The sequence below is a fragment of the Myotis daubentonii genome, chromosome 16 (genome assembly GCF_963259705.1).
Source record: "Myotis daubentonii chromosome 16, mMyoDau2.1, whole genome shotgun sequence".
NCBI classification, from domain to species: Eukaryota; Metazoa; Chordata; class Mammalia; order Chiroptera; family Vespertilionidae; genus Myotis; species Myotis daubentonii.
This window is the reverse complement of record NC_081855.1, coordinates 49,613,950-49,629,145: the sequence shown is the minus strand read 5'-3', so window position 1 is coordinate 49,629,145 and position 15,196 is coordinate 49,613,950. Positions and strand designations below refer to the sequence as shown.

The 15,196-nt window shown below is 38.6% G+C and overlaps 1 protein-coding gene, 1 long non-coding RNA gene and 1 pseudogene across 2 annotated transcripts in view; 2 read left to right on the top strand and 1 right to left on the bottom strand.

Moving 5' to 3' along the window:
• The window catches only part of LOC132219010 (uncharacterized), a 32,179-nt gene extending 21,700 nt beyond the window's left edge, over positions 1–10,479 (bottom strand). Inside the window, exons 1-3 of the long non-coding RNA XR_009449341.1 lie at positions 8,282–10,479; positions 7,243–7,395; positions 6,480–6,581 (exon numbers count right to left, since the gene is read on the bottom strand). This is a non-coding gene — a long non-coding RNA (uncharacterized LOC132219010). The remainder of the gene's footprint in view (positions 1–6,479; positions 6,582–7,242; positions 7,396–8,281) is intronic.
• On the top strand, positions 1,224–2,318 carry LOC132217863 (high mobility group protein B1-like; annotated as a pseudogene).
• Positions 7,174–14,622, top strand: KRT222 (keratin 222). The gene is made up of 6 exons (XM_059670996.1): positions 7,174–7,282; positions 10,372–10,500; positions 11,287–11,507; positions 13,576–13,649; positions 13,834–13,969; positions 14,394–14,622. The coding sequence occupies exons 1-6, from the start codon at positions 7,187–7,189 to the stop codon at positions 14,620–14,622; spliced, it is 885 nt and encodes a 294-aa protein (XP_059526979.1). The 5' UTR covers positions 7,174–7,186.
• Positions 14,623–15,196: the final 574 nt, after the last annotated feature.

Genomic DNA, 15,196 nt, shown 5'->3' with positions numbered 1-15,196 from the left:
AAACACCTGGAAGCAAAATGATTCACTGCAGATATCAGCCCCTATTCTGCAAATACTATAGCCCCCGAATTAGCTAAGACACTGCAAATGTCAACATAGTACAAAATGCTCAGCGTGGCCCATAAGGTGAGGGGTGAGGTACCCTCCTCCTTCCATGGAATCTCAAAACCTTACCCCCTTTTAAAAGTGGAATAGATTATCTGTTTTACTTGAAAGAGAAGTTAGAAGAGAGAAAATGCCTGTAAGTAGATATTCTTTCTTGCAAAGTGAATAGGAACTATCTGATACTAACAACAGAGAAACGGGCATGCCATATTCAGAAAGGGACAAGAGAAGTCTCTCTAATAGGTTTTAACTCAACTCAAAAAAAAGAGAAAGTTATTGGTTGCTTATAATATGCAAGTACAGTGGTAAGGTAATAGAGCTAAACTATCAGAGGAGGATATAGAATCATACACTTGAAAAAAGATCAAAGTTAATCCTAAAAGATTAACACTTAAGATTTCTCAAAGAAAACTGAAAATGTTTCCCTAATTCTCAAACAATGCTGATTTCAATGACCATTTCTTTCAAGGTATGAATCACTGTTTTGTGGCTACTTAGAGAAGTTTCAAAGATAATGATTTTTGAGAGTAACTGAACTGGTGGTACCTTTACGTCAACATATCACCAAATTTTATTTCTGGAGTGAGCAATGATCAATGGACTGAGCCACTGATGAGATGAGACATTTAAAAAGAGGAATTAACCAAGAAGGAATTGAAGGATTAGTAGAATGAATTTTTCTGAAGGCAACAGTGTGAAAATACCTTGTAAAATGTATGACAGACTGTGGAATCAGGGAAGGACAACTATACTTGCCCTACCAACAGTTTTGTTTTTTTATAGAGACTGAACTAAATTTCCAAATGTAATTGTTTATAATTTAAGCCAAAAGACAACTTTCAATGTATTAAACTTTTTAAAAATGTTTACTGAATGGCCTGTGGTGTAAGATGCCAAAGAGAAGCAAAAGTCAAATTGAGGGTGCCAAAAAAATTAAAAGAAAATAAAAAATGTTCACAAATTTCAGAACACTTTGTGCACAATGAGCATAGCATTGCAGACTACGGTCTTCAAGAAATCAGCAACTGGACAGCCACTGCAGTGCACTGAGCTCCATAGAGACAGCGCCAGGCAAGTGCGAGCCGGCCGGGCACTGGGTGACTGTGTGCTCGCTGAGGCAAAGGCGATCCTAAGAAGCCGGGAGGCAGAATGTCATCGTATGCCTTCTTTGTGCAAACTTGCCGGGAGGAACACAAGAAGCAGCACCCGGATGCTTCAGTCAACTTCCCAGAGTTTTCTAAGAAGTGCCCAGAGAGGTGGAGACCATGTCTGCTAAGGAGAAAGGAAAATGTGAAGGCACGGCAGAGGCGGACAGGGCTCGTTACGAGAGAGACAGGAAAACTTACATTCCTCCTGAAGGGGAAACAAAAAAGAAATGCAAGGGTCCCAATGCACCCGGGGCCTTGTTCGGCCTTTTTCTTGTTTTGTTCTGAGTTTCGCCCAAAAATCAAAGGAGAGCATCCTGGCCTACCCATTGGTGACGTTGCAAAGAAGCTGGGGGAGAGGTGGAGTCACACTGCTGCAGATGACAAGCAGCCTCGTGAAAAGAAGTCTGCTAAACTGAAGGAGAAATATGGAAAGGACATTGCTGCAGACCGAGCTAAAGGAAAGCCTGACGCTGCCAAAAAGGGAGTTGTCAAGGCTGAAAAAAGCAAGGAAAAAAAGGAAGAGGAAGAAGATGAGGAAGAGGAGGAGGAGGAAGAGGAAAAGGAGGAAGAGGAGGAGAAAGACGATGATGATGAATAAGTTGGTTCTAGCGCAGTTTTTTTTCTTGTCTATAAAGCATTTAACCCCCCTGTACACAACTCACTCCTTTTAAAGAAAAAAATTGAAATGTAAGGCTGTGTAAGATTTATTTTTAAATTGTACAGTGTCCTTTTTTGTATAGTTAACACACTACCGAATGTGTCTTTAGATAGCCCTGTCCTGGTGGTATTTTCAATAGCCACTAACCTTGCCTGGTACAGTATGGGGGTTGTAAACTGGCATGGAAATTTAAAGCGGGTTCTTGTTGGTGCACAGCACAAATTAGTTATATATGGGGATGGTAGTTTTTCATCTTCAGTTGTCTCTGATGCAGCTTATATGAAATAATTGTTGTTCTGTTAACTGAATACCACTCTGTAATTGCAAAAAAAAAAAAAAGTTGCAGCTGTTTTGTTGACATTCTGAATGCTTCTAAGTAAATACAATTTTTTTATTTAAAAAAAAAATCAGCAACTGTGTTCAGCACTAAGTCAGAAAATGAATCATTCATGCTTTTATCTTAATACCAGATTATTTTTCATACATAGCTCAAAACATATTGACTGGACTCCAGCTTTCTCCAAATGCTCAAAACTATTCACTTTAATGGAAGTATTATATTCATATAAAACGTTATGATCTATGCCCATGATTTTTAACCTGTGTGTTGCAAGAATTTTTAAAGCATGCAATACCTGACCATTTAGTCAAGGAAACTGAGTTCTTTTCCTTAGAATGTCAAATAAAAAAATGACAACAGCCCTAACCGGTTTGGCTCAGTGGATAGAGCGTCGGCCTGTGGACTGAAAGGTCCCAGTTCCATTCCAGTCAAGGGCATGTACCTTGGTTTCGGGCACATCCCCAGTAGGAGGTGTGTGGAGGCAGCTGATCGATGTTTCTCTCTCATCGATGTTTCTCTCTATCCCTCTCCCTTCCTCTCTGTAAAAAATCAATAAAATATATTTTTTAAAAATGACAACAGCCAACACAATATCTGTCTTGTGTGAATGAATCAAAATTATACCTATTTTTCTGTCAAATCAGCAAAAAATATACTTTTTTAGTGTGCCACATAATTTTAGTAATTACTTTATGTGTACCATGAGATGAAAAGGGTTGAAAATCGCTGAGCTATGTAATTACGTTGTATTACAACTGAATAATTGCCGGTATGCTGTATTAGTGTCTCTAATCTGAACACAGCTCCACGCCCGAGAGGACAGATTACCATGCTGACCTAATACACACCAGTAATCCCTAAGAGAGCAACTCCTCTCCTGGTTATACCATGAGAAAGTCAAAACAAACCCAACCTTGCAATGAACATTCCAGAACTCAAAACATATTTTTAAGAGAAGTTTAACAGTAATCATTCCATTTTCAAGACAAGATACAAAGTTAAGAAAAGATAACCTACTCTGATATTCATTTATTTGTTCAAAGGCATTAAATAAGCGTTACGTCTAAGGGATTAGTGGGAAAACCCAGTAAATTAGTGGGAGTTGGAGCAGGTTCCAAAGAAACATAAGACATGCACTCTTTGCCCTTGAGACGTTCACAGTCTAGTTAAGGAGAAAACAATTACCCAGCATTTTGAACCTCACTTAAAGGTTGTGGAGAAATCAAACTTTTGTTAATCTATGTATTTTAAATGCCATCCATTTAACTGCCAAAGTTGGATTACTGCCTCTTCCAAGCCTGAGAGGAAATATAATTAAAAACAAAAAATTCGTACAGCTAAAAGTTCTTCTGTAAAATGTGTCTTTGTAAAAAGCCTAAATGTGCCACTTCTGGGACTCCAATGTTTATCCATCAGGCTTACTTAGAAAGGGATCCACGTGGATATGCAAGTGCAAGAGTGCTATGAGCTATGCGCCTGTGTCCTCGAAGCTATACAGCAGTGCTGAGCAGCTGGAAGGTGCTCAGACACTTGGAGACTGACGGAGAAGTTGAAAGCAGGAAAGGGAGAGGAGGATGGGGAGACAGACCCAGATGCGCCTGTAGCAGCTGCCAGGGAGCTGAGTCCAGCCCAGGGAAAGCCTGAGGGCTCCTCCCTGGAGGCAGAAACTAAGGAGACAACCAGCATCGTGGAGACGTCAGAAGACAGAGGGGGGCCTGGGATATGGAGAGTTCGCTTCTGGAAGAGGGTCGTTCATCTTGCAGTGTGGTCAATCTGATGGCTTTTTGTTGTTGTTGTTAATCCTCACCTGAGGATATCCATTGATTTTTAGAGAGAGTGGAAGGGAGAGGGAGAGACAGAGAGAGAGAAACATCGATGTGAAAGAGACACATGAACTGGTTGTCTTTCTCATGCATCCTGATCAGGGCCAGGGATTGAGCCTGCAACCCAGGTACATGCCCTTGACCAGAATCGAACCCGGGGCCCTTCAGTCCGCAGGCCGACGCTCTATCCACTGAGCCAAACCTGAATAATATTTTAAGCCTGAATAATATACAAGAGAGAGAGAGAAACATCAGTGTGAGAGAGACACTGATAATCAAACCCCCAACCCTTGGGTACTAGGGAAGATGCCAGAGAAAATAGAACCCAAGGCAAAGTTCTTGATCCAGGAAACAGCCATACTTTTTACTTGAGTTACAGCCACAAAGAATGAATTTGGTATCTGTCAAGAACATGCCTGCATATGTACTAAACTCTGCTTAATCGCTCTGTGTGAAACGTTATGTGTGGGCCATATGGAAATGCATGTAAGCATTGCTCACGCACCTCGAACATGCTGAGAAATGCTGACAACATGTTCCAACACAAATCTCTGTGTCTAATTATATTCCGAACTGATACATGAAACTATACCATGTAGAGGCATGCTCCTGTGAATAGAAAAATCAACAATATAACAAAAAGGGGACAAACCAGTAAAGGCCTATCACCTAAGACAATATTTTAAAGTACAATTATGCAACTATAAGCCTATTGAAATGCATGCTTGACTTAAAAAGAAACTCACAGTATCTTAAGCTGATAAAAAAAATTACTTAATAAATAAAAGAATACCCAAGCTCTCCGGGATTAATCCCCAAAATAAAAGATCAGCTGGACTGGTTGCTATATCTATGCAAAGACAAAAGATTCAGAGTTGCATCTGCCTGGAGGAGAAATCCATTTCCTATAAACTTGTGTTGCCATCAGTTCTATCTGGTATGCTTTTTAGGATAAAAATTGATCACAACTTTAGATATAGGACAGATAAAGCATTAGAGCTGCACTGTTCACACAGGAGCCACTAGCCAAGTGGCTATTGAACACTTTAAATGTGGCTTGTCCAAATTGAGATGGGCTATAAAAATGCACACTGGATTTCAATGACAAGATCAAAAGGGAAGAATACAAAATATCTCATGAATGTTTTATATGGACTATATGTTGAATAATTATATCTTGGATATATCAGGTTAAGTAAAATCCATTAAAATTGGCATCACTTATTTCTGTTTTTATCTCTTGATACAGCTACTAGAAAGTTTAAAGTCACATGTGGGATTGCCTTTGTGGCTTGCGTTCTATTTCTATCGGAAGACACTGCTTTAGGGTGCATAAGAAATACTGGAACTGTCAGCCCTCTGTGGAGTCTAGTTCCACTCTGTATTTTAGGCAGAGATTAGCAGGAACTACATAAAGTAACCAGAGTATAATTCTTTACTTCCTTCCTTCGCCTCCCATTACCAAGTGCCTGATTCTCTATATGTCTCCTTTGCAGTTACCAAGGAAGAAAATAAGTTTGGCCTAGATAATCATAAGTGGCCCTCTCAAGTCAGCTTTTGTATCGGGTACATCACAGGTCTCCGACCTATGGACTGGCTGTCCTTGAGTCAGGTGTTCATCCCTAGACCAATCCTTGTGATCGGCTGGGGGGTGAGGGGGTGAAGGAGGCATGGGCCAGGTTAAACAGAGTACAGGAATGATCTGGAACCTCCTCTGAGCAGGGGCTACAAATGACCAGTTTTGCTTGGAGGGGACTGTGGCAATGCCTGGTGGCACAGACCGGGCTGGCCAGCAGGGAGTTAATTCAAAAACTGCGAGAGCATGATGCATGCACATTCAAAGGTCCTGTGAGTGCGAGAGCCGAGGACTATTTCCGGAACGATGCTCCGGATACGATTTCAGCCAAGCCATTCTACAAATAACAATAATAACAGATCTAGTCGCAAAAACATTTCAGTCACATCTAGCAACTAGCTGGCCAGCTTAAACAAGAACTTTAGGCAGGGAGAGGGAGAATGCAGAGACAGAGGAAGCAATATATGGAACACAACCAACCAATCAAAGTCCCAGTCCCAACCATTCCATCACATCACCATGTGACTTCGGGCAAGACACTTTAACCCCTCCTGCCTCAGTCTTCACTGGTACAAAATGACAGGGAGATGAGGACTGGGTGCAATGATAGATGGAAAGGTGCTTTTTCAAGTTCGAAGAGCTGCACCAATGTTATATTTCAAGCGTGAGCTGTCATTAACTCTATGCTGACTCTTGAAGGAGCAGCCGCACAATAAATCTGACCTCAGTGAATACACCCTGTCCGGGGACCATCTGGTGGTACTTTTCTCAGCCTTGTTAAAACGTGGCAAGTGTTAGCTCTCGGCTCTCGTACTCTGTTAGCACTTACCTCTCGCTGTGGTTTCATCTGTAATGTGCCTTCAGGAATTCACGCCAGTACATCAAACCCGCTGTCAGGCCAGCAGCCCGACATGAGCCACACCGTATGCATCTGAGAGAAATACGATCAATCAGACCTGTGGCGAATGACAACTGTCAACTGAATCTGATGGTGGCTTTCTCCAATAACTGTCAGAATATCCAAGACTGACACCCTGTCCTAATGCCCTACCACAGCAATTGTTTAGAGAATTCAAATGGTGAGCAAAGCTGTAAAAGAAAATTCAGCTCTCATGTTTTGGGCCCAGATTTATTTCTATGCAATATGTTGGGAAAACAAAATATAATTGTCCTTATATGATGCCTGATTTCATTCCCATGAGATAAATTACCTTTTCTTTTTTTCTTTCCCCAAAAAAAGTACTCAGTTTTACAGAGAACCAATCCAGAAATACTGAGGATGTTTTCATTTTTGTTGTTGTTCCTTTATGGAGGGTCTGGCACTTCTATTATACCAACAACAGGAGGAAAGGGTTTACCAAATATTTGCATAATTAAATAGAAACACAGGAATTTCCATGGCTTGTGAAAAAGGAGCTCTGTGTCTTTAAGGCTCCACGGGGTTCTGGGCTGAGAGGCAGACAGACCAGCGCTGCTGCAGCAGCGACTCATCCTATCGATAAGGTTCAGTTAGCCAAGGTGGAGGATGGGAAAAGAATGGAGCTGTCCCAGCTACTCAATGAGATCAGGGCAAACTATGAAAAGCTCCTCACCAGAAATCAGATAGAGACCGTGCTCTCAACAAGGATCCAGGTAATGATTTCATACAGACAGACACCCTCCAGGATAAGGAGACAATCCATGTCTATCCAATTCCTGTCCCGGCCTCTCTGAGGTACAGTATTTCCTTTTCAATGCAGCGTATTCTGGGGAAGGAATTTAGGTTTTACTGCAATGTGACGGGGACTACAAGGGGAAATGCTGTGATTATACTGTTAAGCGGCCATGAAATGTGTTGATTGATGCATTTAATTTTTATGTAAATTATGAGGTTATGTTCATTAATAAACCATGGGGTCAACATACAATAAAATGGTGCACTCGAACCTCTTTCAACATCCTCCAAGGAGGAAGCATTTCAAATACCCTTCGAAGATAATACAGAGTTACTTATAGAGATAATTTAAATGACATCTTAAAAATGGCAAGCTTTACAGTAAGATTTATTAGCTTGCACACTTTGTAGAGGAAAACTAAAATATTTTAATGAGTTCAGTTGTATTCCAGATCGTTATAAATAGAAATCATCTGGGCATAAGAACAGGGCATTCAGAACAATTCTGATATAAATCAGGACAATCAACACCGCCCCCCCCCCACCACCACTGATTGATAGACTCTCCACTTACATTATAGATTTTTGCTTTTGTGCTATAAGATGAGAATGTTTATTTCCAATATTTAGGCATGCTATATTTAAGTTTTAAAGACAAGAGAGAGCCAAGGTAAATAAGGGTTAAATCCTAGTTTTATAGACTTACTTTGTTTTAACGTGACAATCACCTTCAGCAATTAGGATCTCAAATCTTTAAACAATGGTACAAACAAATATTTTAGAAACAAAGGTTCAGAAATTCAGGGATTTTTTTTTTTAGTTTACCTACCATATCTGAGTTCAAGTCCTATTCTGAGCACCCAGATACAGCAAAGAGTTTACTTAAGAACATCACAAAAAGTGGGGAAAGTATTGCTGGGAAATCATGGGACTTTACTCCATTAGCAATTCATTTTTAGTAACATTATAAATTTTACCTCTGGGTAACATTGTCAGTCTTCATAGAGAATGATCAGTATCCTGGATTAAGCAGAGTCACTGGGATATTTAACTGTTGGAATAGTTCATTCACCTTTTACAAAGAAAGGGGGGGGGGGATGGCCATTAATTTTTAATGATAATTTCTGAAAATTATAAACCTAATAAACACTTTTTTTTGCATTAGTAAAAATACAAGTTATTTAGTTTACAAGTCACAATGCTGAAATGCATCAGCTAAAGCCAAAAAGCAAGACTACATACAGTACATTTTGTTTAGTCGTTTTAACATATTTACCTTAGAGGATTGTTTTCAAAGAATTCAGAGTCAGCTTAAATAAATTCAAGAAAGCCTGTTTAATTATTACACAATAGGGAGCTATTTCAGTTACTTATTACTATATAACAACTACCCCAAAACTTAGAGTAAAGAAGTCACTGTATTCCCTCTCACGATTCGGTGGCTTGACTAGGTTCACTGGGGGTGACTTCAGCTGGACGTGACATTGGCTGGGACTGCAATCATCTTGGGGCACAACTGGGCTGGGTCATCCAAGGTGGCTCATTCATGGACCTGGCGTCTTGGGATTTTGAAAGGCTGGCTCAGCAGAGACAAATGTTTCTCTCTCTCCATGTAGCCTCGGGATCTCTCTCCATCTGGCCTCTCTATATGATCCCTCCAACAGAGCATGCAGACTTCTTACATGCTGGTCCAAAAGCATAGAAGCTCCCAAAAGCATAGAAGTGCAAGTTGTCAGGATTTCTTAAAGGCTTAGGCCTAAAACTGACACTTCTGCCACATTCTACGGGCTAAAGCAAGACATAGGTCAGCCCAGATTCAATGTGGAAGGCCACCACACAAAGACATCCATTTTGGGACGGGTGGTTCATTGCAGGCCATCTTCAGAATCTAGCTACTATCCAAGCTTCGCTGCCCATTCCAAAATGCAAAAGGCCAATGAATACCATCGTTTTCATGTACTCCTATCTCTTAAATTCTCAACACTTGCTTTTGTAGTTGCTCTGATATGTGATGCTGCTTGCTTTTGCCAACAACGCTGAGAACAACAAATCAAAAGAAACATATAAATGTTATCTAATACTTTGCCCTAAACTTCATTATAGACTTTCATGTACTGCAGTGTTTCCTCCTTTAAAACATCTGTTGTACCATCATATTACATTTTTTAAATTTTAAAATGCATTTTTATAAAAACATAAAAAGGTTGTAACTTTTGCTTCAAAATATTACAACCAACTTCATACACTGCTCCTACTGCTCATGGGGCCAAATGTTCAGAATTCTGTCAAAAGATCCTTTCACTGAATTTCAACATCAGTATAAGAACATTTAAAGCTAACCATACAATAATCCATTTGTTATTTAATATGAGGACATTTAGAAAACAATTTTGAAGGAAGTCATTTTTTGCTTCTACCTCAGATAAACAAAATTAGCATGCCTTCTAAAAAGATCATATTGAAAAAGATAAATCAATAGTGGGTTAGCTTAATACCGAAATCTATTTTAGAGTTTCTAATGTCTATGACAACTTAATTCTCTAAATTATTCATAATACACTTTCCAGCAATATTTACTCCCTGTCTATGTACCCAGTCCAATAATTGATTAATATAGGGTATATAACAGTTTATCTGCTTTTATAAAGCAACCAACAAGAAAATATGGGGGGGAGGGGAAATAGTAGCTAATCTCAATCCTTCTTCCTTATTAATGCCATAAATACTGGAAAGTTAAGAATCAGAGGTCTCAAACTTAGGTCCTGTAAACTGTTACTTTTTATTAAAATAGGTGTATTTTTTTCCTGCATTTCACAGACTGCCATAGTAGGAAGAGACTTTTGAGGTTCGTTTTACACCTGAGAAAACTGAGGCTGAGAGTGCAATGGACTTGCTCCAACATTTAAATGATTAGTAACGAAGCACTAAAACATACATTTGTAATCTAACAACTTAAAGAAAATAATGATTCGATTCCCATGCTATTTTTCTATCATTGCTCTTAAGTGCCTCACTTGCAAGAGAGCTCTTTCTTTCCTTGTTACTGTTGTTGTTGGCTCTCTTCTAGCTGGAAGAAGATCTGAGCAAAAAAATGGACAAAGATGAAGAGGCTTTAAGGGCAGCTCAAGCAGAACTCAAGGAAGCCCGGCGCCAGTGGCACCACCTGCAAGTGGAAATTGAATCTCTCCACGCTGTGGTGAGCCTGTCTCCAGAGCAACTGGCCCATGGAGTCCCCAGATGCTACATGATTAAGGGGGAGGGGGGAGGGGGGAGGGGGAAGATAACCCCATTACCTTACAGTGAGAAACTCACTGTGAGCAAGAAATCAAGCCACTGAATTCTACCCCAGGTCCTAGTTTAACTACCCCTTTCCTTCTTGCACTCAAGGTGTAGTTCGCCCCGATACAAATTAAGTGATCCTTGCTTATTGCCCTGTGGTTCTCTACTTGTTGGAGTGGGGGAATAGAGCTCTTGTCATTATCCGAAGTCACCACAGTGGAGAGTCCATACTTTTGAGGTGTCTAATAAGACGATATTTAAACAGTTTCCTAAAATGCTTTTTATATGCCAGTCTGCTTTGGCTTTGTTATTAATAGTCTATATTTTTAATACTTAAAAAAAGAATGATACACAGAATTCTTATTCTTTAATTTTTTTTTTATTGATTTCAGAGAGGGAGGGAGAGGGAGAGAGAGAGACAGAAACATCAATGATGAGAGAGAATCATTGATCGGCTGCCTCCTGCACACCCTCTACTGGGGATCGTTCCCACAACTTAGGCATGTGCCCTTGACCAGAATTGAACCCAGGACCCTTCAGTCCGCTTAATCTACTAAGCCAAACCATTACCTCTCATCTAACTAATGTAGTATTATTACAACCTTTTGAAAAAAGAGAAAAAACACAATGAAGACATTGCAAATAAGAATTCAGAAACTCATTGTGTTTCACTGACTCATTGATGAAGATCTATCTAAAACAGGAACGGGGCCTCGAAAACTCCCTGCAGGCCAGTGAGCAGCATTACCAGATGCAGCTGCAAGACCTGGAGGCCGTGATTGAAGGACTGGAAAAAGAGCTACAGGAAGTAAGGCACGGCATCGAGAAGCAGCTCCAAGAGCATGAGATGCTTCTCAACACGAAGATGAGGCTAGAACAGGAAATAGCCACGTACCGCCGCCTCCTGGAAAAGGAAGAAATCAGGTACCTGATCCCATGTGGTTCATGACAAGCGGCCAGAAATGCAGAGCCCCTTACGCCATTGCTGACGTAATCAGAGAAATTGAATCTAAAGAAATCGCCCCCATGGCAGGACCACTGAGTCTCTACAATTAAATAGGAGTAGTGCGCACTGCAAAGAATATGAGAAGTCTTTCCAGCCTCCACAGATCACGGACAAAATAACCAAAGTCAGGGACATAAGCTACAACAAGGAGCACAGCAAGGCTAGAACAAAATGTCAATAATTACCAATCAATACAAAAATGACCGTTCTAAATTTTCTCACTCTCCTTGCCACACAAAACTTTTAGAATTAGCCATTGCCTTATATGGACCACCCACAAAGAAAGTTTGGAAAACTATTACTACCACATCCCCACACACACAAAGGCCCACTCCCACCACACATCAAACACCAAAATATTACAACCGTGGAAAGCAATGGTGTTTGGAGTATATGATTTAGAAGACTTCCAGATGTCCCAATAACAAAAGGTACCAGAGAGGAATTCTTATTGACTCACACAATTTCATAATCTGCAATCACTTATAGGGTCATATGGCTTTGAACACAGCACAACCTCCAATTTTCCATGTTCCCATAAAAACAAAACTAGTCCTTTTTTTTTAACCCTTTGCACGCCATAAGTATCAATGGCATGTGGGGATGGTATCCATTTTGGATGTGTGGCAGTTAACTGGTTAAATATACTTTTTAAAATTTTCAAGTACAGTCAACATACAATATATTAGTTTCAGACATACAACCCAGTGATGAGACATGTATATAATTTTTTAAATCATCTAATAAATCTAGTAACCATCTGACATCAAGCGTAGTAATTACAATACTACTGCCTATATTTCCTATATTGTGCTTTACATCCCCAAGACTATGCTAGAACTACCAATTTGTACTTCATCCCTGCCTCCAACCCCCTCCCATGGGCATCTATCAAAATGTTCTCTGAATCTATGATCTGTTTCTGGTCTGCTTGATCATTTGTTTTGCTTTTTAGATTCCACATATAAGAAATCATATGGCATTTGTCTTTCTCTGACTTACCTCACTCAGCACAACACCCTCTAGATCCATCCATGTTGCAGATGGCAAGATTTCATTCTTTTTTACTTTAATGGTTGAGTAATATTTCATTGTATAGAAGTACCACTTCTTCTTTAAAAATAAACCTTTATTCTTGCTTGCTTCAAAATCCTGAGTCTTCTATAAAACTAGATGAAACTGCTTTAACCTATAATGTCTTGACACTTACTAAATCTTTGAAAACCGTAAATTAAATTCAAATATACCACTTACTAGCAGAGTGAAGCCAGGCAGGTTACTAAACCTCTCTGTGCATCAGTTTTCTCATCTCTAAAATGGGAACAATATTACCTACCTCATAGCATTGCGGTGAAGATTAAACAAATTAATGTTTGTAAAGTGTTTAAAATAGTATTATGTAAATATACATACAATTTATTATTAAATAAAATCAAAGGTTGTGAAGTTTATTTAATTCCTAATCCTTCAAAATATTGGTAACTTGGCCTTTAATATTCCTGTAATACAATTTTTATTATGCTGTATTTAATATATACAAGAAAGTATCAAGAAAGATGTAATGAACTCCCGTGTATGCATGTCCCCCAGCTCAGTGAGACATATACAATGTTGTTCACGTCTGTTCCACTCCCCATCACCCACACCTAAACCACATCCCCCCAATCTCATCCTCCTCCCTCAATCTAACCTGGCTCCCAAATTTGATGCTTATTATACGAATATGTATGTATCCCTAAACAAAATATGAAATTGTTTGGCATATTATTTTAACCTTTATAAACTTACTCTTTTTTTCACTCAATGTTATATTTGGGAGATTCATCCATAAGGATCCAGTGTACCCCGAGTTCATTTATTTTCACTGCTAAATAGTATTTCCGTTGTATGAATATATTACAGTCATCCATTCTGATTAGTGAGCATTTGTTTCCATTACCTGCTAATATTTTGTTGCTCCTACAATATAATTCTTTCCAATTTCAGATATTATGGTTGTATCCAAGGAGGAAAAAAAGAAAAAAAACCTACAAGTAGAGTTGGTTTTGTCTTACCTTCAGGTGAGTTTCTGATATTAGTAATTTAACTTGAAAAGCGAAGTGCCATTAGTAGGGATTATAAATAAATTGAGCACTCTAACATAGCAAAAATAAGCAATATTTACATAAATTTTAACATGTGAATTGACTGTGATTAATACTTCAACACTGTAATTTAATATTTCATAAATAAAATTTTTCACAGCCATTATAAATGAAATCTCTTTTTCAACAAAAGTCCCACAAAAGTGTGAGAATGAAAATGTGGAAACAGTGACCAAACAGGCAATATTAAATGGAAATATCGTGAAGGAGAGCACTGAAGCTCATGGCACTATTCAGTAAGTAAAGTAATTCTGACTAAGAAATAAAATAAAGGTGTAAAGAAATTAACTTCAATCAAATAATCTCAGTAATCTTTGTTTGAATGTTTCCAAACATAATTTTAATTTGCTGTGATTTTTAATCTGACATGAGTAAGTATATATAAACGAAAACTCAGATAAAGGAATGCTCAATCCTTAATTCACCATTTTTTAAAAAAATATAGCAACACATGAGAGTTCTATAGAATCCCTTGAAATTATAGTTATATGATTTTTAAAGTATATAAATTTTAAATATCATGATGTACATTGTAAAACTTAAAATGTAAATTATAAATTATTCAAACTTCTTGATTTCTTTTTCATATGGAATATATATTACATATTTCTTAATACATCCGTACTTCTTCATATAGAAACGTTTACTTTATCATTTCAGGACCGAGAAAGTGGATGAAGTTATTAAAGAATGGGAAGGTTCCTTCTTTAAAGATAACCCTCGGTTAAGGAAAAAATCTGTTTCTCTTCGCTTTGACCTTCATTTAGCAGCCACTGATGAAGGGTGTTTACAGACTAAACAGGATAATCTACCAGATATAGAAGTCAGGCTTATCATGAGGAGATCATGCAGTATTCCCTCTATCAAACCTCCATCAGCAGCTCATTAACCCAAAGACAGTATTTGACTTGACTTGAAAATGACATTAGGATGGACCAAGGTGGGCGATGCTGACCACCTTCTGTCCCAAATGTAAGTTTAAGTATGAATGTTATGATTGATGTGTGATTCTCTCCGTGGGCGGGGGGATGGCAAGGGGCAAAATTTCTCTGCATTTAACTATGGATATATTTTTGGAAAGGGAAGTGCAAATAAAATCAGAAAATCAGTATGATTTCTATTTTATTTATCCTCCAAATAATCGTTTTTGTTCCCTTGAAATTTTATCGGAGATGGTAAACATTAGCAGCTTAGTAAAATCTGTGACTTAATGCCTGAATACTCTAAAGAAAAGGGAATGGTTTATCTAAATATGATTGTACTATGTTAAGAACCACACTGAGTAATTCATCACTCTTCTATGACTGGTTATATCTACAAAGATTTTTCTAATTGAAAAAGAAAACAATTACACAACTTTTAAAGAGGACTCCCTATTCCCTTAACCAAAAACGTTCCTTTTGAGACAATCATTTGCACACTTAGAAAAATAAGTTACTTTCCATGAGCAGTTTTGAGCAAAG